Consider the following 6,611-nt stretch of genomic DNA (forward strand, 5'->3'; position numbering starts at 1 on the left):
TCTGTGTCGTGTCTGTCTCAACAACAAGAGATACCAGGTGGGAGGAGGGGGGAGCAGGTAGTGGGTAGGGCAACCACAGACAGCATAAAAATTTGAAAAATCAACAAGTCCAATATTTCTACCATTGTTCAGCAATCAGACAACTTACCTGACCAAACCAAGTTATAGACCCATCAGTTTACATTTTAAAGCACCTTAGCAAACAGAAAACTTCGTACAAGTAAGGACAGTGTCCTCATGTCACAGACCTTCCAGTCATGAACACGAGGCTTATAGAACTGTGCAGTTTGCTCACACATTAAATCTATCCTGTTTAAGTTTTTCTATGACATTTAGGACAAGATCCACTCCTACTCTCAACAGCCACTCTCAGATTTATTCATAGAATTAGTTAATTATTTACCTTGCTTTTAACCTTCTCCAATTCCTTTTGCAAGCGCAATTTGTCTTTCTCCAAGTCACTGCGGTAGCGTGTAGTAACTTCAAGTGAGGCTTCTGACATGGATTGCTTTTTAAGAGCATCAGCAAGCTCCTGCTGCAGCTGTCTGACCATGCCCTAATGAAACAGGTAAATGAGCATGAAGATGACTAAGGACAGGAAATATACATTTATTTAAACTTATTGGATTATACAATTAGGGCTGTCTTTGGTATGACATTTTGCTTGCCACCAGCAAGCATCTGCACAAATGATGACCTCTCTCCATCCTTCTCAGTGAACACTTCAGGCTCAAATATCGTTCTTCTTTGAATAACACAGAAACACACACTGAAATATACTTTTTTCCTAACGAAGCAAATCTGTTGTGATGTAAGAGTTATAGTTGACTGCAGATATTAATCTGATGACCAAAGACTTTTCATTAGATCATTCTTTGTTCTATTCCTCCACTATTCAAACATAATTAAATTAATAGATATATCCAAAAGCTTTTTTGAGATATATGTTGAATCACATCCTCTTGCAGTCTTCTTACCAAGTTCACTTTAGAGAAATAACTGCCTTTATACTGACAGATTACATTTACAAAAATCTGGACATCTCATGTGTAACTAGTATCTTCAAAAGGAAGTTGTTATTTTGGTAGTAAGAATACATGCTTGAGTTCCCCCTACCCCTTTAAAGTAACTGACAAATGAAGAACATCTGACACATACAGCTATTTAACTCACTCAAAAATTCTGGATTTGTTATGAAGAAAGAAAAGAATTTTAAATCAGTATTCAAATCAGTAACAGAGACAAACTTTACACAAGAGTGTCCAAACACTGAATGCCATTAGATCCTATTTTCCAGAAGGTAAAGGAAGATTAAACAAAATGAGTATCACACCTTTGAAATAATTGCTCTACCTGGAATTAGTAAAATACTCTATCAATAAAGAAGACCCTACCTGCTCCTAGGAACATATTTCATAACGCATTCCCCCACTACTTGTAGGTTTTTCAACTGTCTAGCTATTCCTCACTCTTACACCCACCTTTATTCTCCTCCACCCTTTTTCTTGACAAAAGCAATCTAAATGCAAAAATGGGAACACAATTGGGTCATGCTCATTTGAACAACTTAAAATAATGTTAGTGTTCTGCATAGGAGCATATTTCACACTTATGTACAATGTCAATTCACAGAAAGAAAGTTTAACTGGTTTCTTAATTATCTGTCTGTTCAGTGAATTATTTTTTCAGAGCCACAAAGAACGAACACCTTTAAACTATGGCTACACATAATAAAATTGAGAAAAGAAAGCTTAGATCAGTGTCTGAAATGAACTTCATGATAAATAGGCAGGCCCCTTAGAGCCCTTAAAACACATACATAAATACCTGGACACTACTAATACTCTTCAATTTTCTTAGCAGCTTGTGAGGAAATTATTTTTTTTTTGTCTCTAGGAGCTTAATATAAAGGCATTCCCCACCACTTCATTTGTCTTCATTTCTCAACCCTTGCATATTGGATGGTTCTTCCCTTTATATAACTCTTATTTGTGTCATCTGTGAAATAAATATACATAAACCATCAAATATATACAATCATTCTATAGGGCATAAAATGGACTATGGAAGACAAATAAAGTTCTAGAGAAGAATCACCTTTCTTGACCAAAGATTAGACTTGGATACCTTTCTTCTGTTTTCTGCTCATATCTAAGCAGTAACATCCTGTTTGCCAAAACCTTCCACAATTCCAAGAGAAATATGACAAACCAGAACAAATCAGCATTATCTGGTCCCATGCACCTAAGTTATACCTGATACATTTTAAAAAAAGAAAATAATTTCAAGTATTGAAAAACTTTAAATTGTTCTAAGTATATACTTCACCTCTCTTTCTGCTTTCTCAGTTTCATATTTAGAGACTTGCTCTCTTAAATCAGTACACTTGGCATTTAATTCTTTGTTTTTCTCTTCCACTAGGTAAACTTGCTTTTCAGTATCAGCTCTGAGTTTGTTGAAAATATCATTAAACCGGTCCTGCACATCATTCACTACTTTTTCTTTGATGATCCCCTTGTTCTGCATGTCTTCCAGCTGCTGACGGAGTAGCAGGTTTTCACTCTGGAACTGGGCCAGTCGCTCCTGCATGGACTCCTGCTTTATTATAAATTTGCTTACTTGATCTTTCTCAAGTTGTCGAGCATGGTCACATTCCTTTGCCTGACACTGGGCTTGACTTAATTCTTTTTGTGTCATTTCTAAAAGCAATGCTTTTTCTCTGAGTGTTTGGCTCAGCTGGTGAAGCTCATTTTCTAGACTATTAGCTTTGGTTTCAGCTTTACTCAGCTGCTTAGACAAGCTCTTGTTGCTTTCCCGCACATCAGAGAGCTCATGATGGAGCTTGTCCTGCAAGCGAAGCCATTCATCACGTTCTCTCTGAAATGTTCGTTCAACATCATTTTTGGATAGCTGATGACGTTCAAGTTCTTGATTAGTAGTGTTCAGACGGGAACGAAACGATTCAATTTCTGTCTCTAATCTGTCCCTGCTTTCTTTTGTCTGCTCAAGTTTGGAAGTTAGCACTGCAGATTCTGTCTTTAATAAGTTCAGCTGTCCGTTGTACTGTAAAACAGTTTGCGTTAAGGCTTCCTCGTTCAGTTTAAGCTCCTTTCTGAGATCTTCATTTTTTTCTTTCAAGGTCTCATTTTCCTCTAAATATTCTCCTTCTTCTTCCTGGTGCCTAAGTCTTACTTGATCAAGTTCTAGCCTTAGCATAGCAATCTCATCTTGTAGTAACTGATTTTTGTACAACAGATCCTTTTCTCTCTCAGTGTCGGATTCCTGAATGACAGGGAACATGAATAAATAGCCAGTTGGGAAATGAATCTACAAAGCCACCATCAAACTGCATTTTAACATTTCTAATACTGAACCATAACTTCAAGATGGGGGTGAAATTTCAGGTAATACGTAAGCTAATCAATGAACCCATGGATGTGTACAATGTGTTCACACACTGGAAGTACCCTTAAATGAACATCCCAAATATAAAATACCTTGGTTTTTTTTAAACCAGCAAACAAATAATAAAATGCCACCATCAAACTGCATTTTAACATTTCTAATACTGAACCATAACTTCAAGATGGGGGTGAAATTTCAGGTAATACGTAAGCTAATCAATGAACCCATGGATGTGTACAATGTGTTCACACACTGGAAGTACCCTTAAATGAACATCCCAAATATAAAATACCTTGGTTTTTTTTAAACCAGCAAACAAATAATAAAATCATTTAAAATATCTCAAGTATAAAGCTTTTAAAATTACAGTGCTTTATTGTATATGCATGCCTTTAAAATATTCCTCTTAGAGGTTACCTCAGACATGTTACAAATCTGGTAAAATCTAAGGCTAAAAAGGGTATTTTTCTTCTTGTACTGCCTTTCATTTTGTATCAGCTGTCGAGTGTCTTTACACCAATCTTTTTGTATTACTGAAAGTTAGCTGCACAACTTCACCACCCCTGGAACACAGTAGTCTTGTACATTTCCTGTTTATTTTACATACACAAAAAACTTTTTTCCACATAAACATATTTACCCTATATTAAATAGGCAGCACAGCCAAGAACAAGTAATTATTCAAAGCACTGGATGTTCTTAGTAAATTCAGTAAACTCTTAAATTATTTTTTTTTCCACACAATGTTTATGATTGTTTTATCTTCTCCAATTATTCTAAGTTTTATTAATTGCTGATATTCCCTCACAAAATTTTAGTATGTGGAGGTGGAAAGCAAAGGCATTCTTGAAGTAAGTTAGTTTGATAAGGGAACAAATAATTGGGAAAAAAAACCCAAGTAACACTTTTTTTTCTAACAAGTTAAAGTTAAAATAACGCTTTTGCTAACACAAAGAATGAGTATCAACTTTCTTCCTGGTCAACCCTGACATAGGTATCTAGGTAGTTCACCGCTAGAAACCTGAAACAGTGATAATAGAATGTTAATGCAATATAAAATAACAGACAGCTTAAGAAACAGGGCAAGTAGTGCGTTCTATTAGTTTCCTACTTGGCAAATGCTATTCACATATATACAGGACTGATACTGTTTTCCAGAACTTTTAAAGACATAACGGAAAACATAATAGGCATTTACATAGTTAAACTGCACTGGTAAACTGTAAGTAATCCATAAAGACGCACAAAAAAATATACAAGATTTCTTATGACTTCAGAATGAACATGGTGAAATTTAACTAGAAAAAAATTTCTGCTTACGTCTGAATTTTTTTCTAATGTTCTTCTTGTCTCTTCTTCTAGTTCTTTCTGTCTCCAAAGGTGGTTGTTCAAAATCTCTTCTTGCAGGGCTCTGGCACTCTTTTCCTGAGAGAGCTGTCTCTGTGTTTCATCACGCTCTTCTTCAACCTACAGGAACACAATTAAACTACTGGCATCTTGAAAAAAAAAAAATCAAAGTTAGCAATATTTTTGCATTCTCTCAAATACTTTTACTTCCCCAGTTATGACAATCCATATATAAATTTTATTTTTCTTCTGAAAATGTAAGTATAAATACAGAATGTTTTGTAGAAACTTAGAAAAATAACTCGAGTGAGACTTTGAATGAAGTAGAAATGAAACTTCCATTTTGGAAAAAAAAAAAAAGAAAAATAATTATGAACTTCCAGAGGAAAGAAAAAAAAATCAATTAAAAAACTCAGACCACTTGTGAACCAGCCATTCTCAGAATTTGGCAATAGCTGTGCAATGCCTCCTCCATGAACCAAGTACCTCCTCCTTTAGGCATACCGGAATATAATGCAACTTAAAAAGAATCAGAAAACTAAAACCACACGTGTTTAACTCATTTGATATACCTGTTTCAAGAGCTTTTTCAGTGTTATTAACTCAATTTCTAAATTCTTTGAGTGTAGTTCAAGTTGCTGTTTCTCCTCCATTTCTTTACAACATTGATCTTCCTTTCTTGTTAGTTTTTCTCTTGTCTTCTCATATTGTGTTTCCACTCTGAGCCTCTTTTCCTCTTCTTGTTTCAAAGTTAATCTAGGATTTAACAGAATATTTTAGAAACTAAAGCACCGATATGCAAAGTAGATATTCCACATTATGAACTTGCAGAGAGAAACCATAGAAATATTAAAACCTTTCAGATTCCATTTTTACTGTAATTTTTACTTTTAAAAAATTCTAACTTCATTCCATTATCCATGGTAACAGTTGGATGATATAGAATTAAACCACTAAGTGATTTACCATTTATTCGTAATTTTACATACAAATATAGAGAAGTGTCACATGCCTATAATTCTTAAAATTATCTTCATATTACAGACACAATTCAAAAGGAGTTGTCTTGTGAGATCAGAGGATCATAAACTTTTACTATAATTATTATATATTTTCTTAATATGCTGAGCATTGCCTACATAGCCTACACATTATGGATTCAGCAGTGATTACAGATAATACTGAAGGAGCAGCACACCACTTATCACCAACAACTGTCCAGCAAACCTTCTCAAAGTCCAAAACAACTGCTAACCACAGGAAGAGTATGTACTTGTTAATTCCTCAAGAATGAGGACAGTGTTCAAAAACAGATCTAAAAATGCACAGGGAGAAACAACAGCAATTTAATTTAGAAGCCAATTTATAATGAAAGCCTTCAGGAATGTCAACATCTTTACTAACTGAAACAATCAGCAATAAGCAGCAAAATGGTAACAAATGGTCCATGGTGTGTCCATGGGACCCAAACAAGAAAGCAGTTTCATGCTTATTAATTATTTTGAATTTTTTTTTTTTTTTATATATCCTTGCAACAGTCAACCAGAAAAAAAAACAGTATTAACAAAAGGAAAGAGTTGCCAAGTGAACATCTGCAAATTTGGAAATTCTGCAAAATAAGTATCAACAACCACTAATAAATTATCCAAATTGACAGTAACATTTGTATTCAAGTTATTGTTCTGCCAATGACTAGGCCTAACACGAATGACACGACCAGCAGAAAGACGAACCAATGGGTGGAATGCATTGAATACAAAAAAGGACATTCCATGAATGATTGCTGGGGGTACAAACAAGTCAATTAGATCACATACAACTGACATTAACACCAACGATCCCAAAAAAGACATAACCCA

General features: G+C 34.7%; 1 protein-coding gene across 1 annotated transcript in view; it reads right to left on the reverse strand.

Annotated features, from left to right (window-relative positions):
- Positions 1–403: 403 nt before the first annotated feature.
- The window catches only part of LOC103781728 (ankyrin repeat domain-containing protein 26-like), a gene marked incomplete at both ends in the record, with an annotated part of 10,166 nt that continues 3,958 nt past the window's right edge, over positions 404–6,611 (reverse strand). The window contains 4 exons of the mRNA XM_008949449.1: positions 404–556; positions 2,329–3,282; positions 4,726–4,872; positions 5,325–5,508. Coding sequence (XP_008947697.1) covers positions 404–556; positions 2,329–3,282; positions 4,726–4,872; positions 5,325–5,508 — 1,438 coding nt within the window. The remainder of the gene's footprint in view (positions 557–2,328; positions 3,283–4,725; positions 4,873–5,324; positions 5,509–6,611) is intronic.

Source organism: Merops nubicus, unplaced genomic scaffold (assembly GCF_000691845.1).
Source record: "Merops nubicus isolate BGI_N331 unplaced genomic scaffold, ASM69184v1 scaffold11081, whole genome shotgun sequence".
Classification (NCBI taxonomy): Eukaryota; Metazoa; Chordata; class Aves; order Coraciiformes; family Meropidae; genus Merops; species Merops nubicus.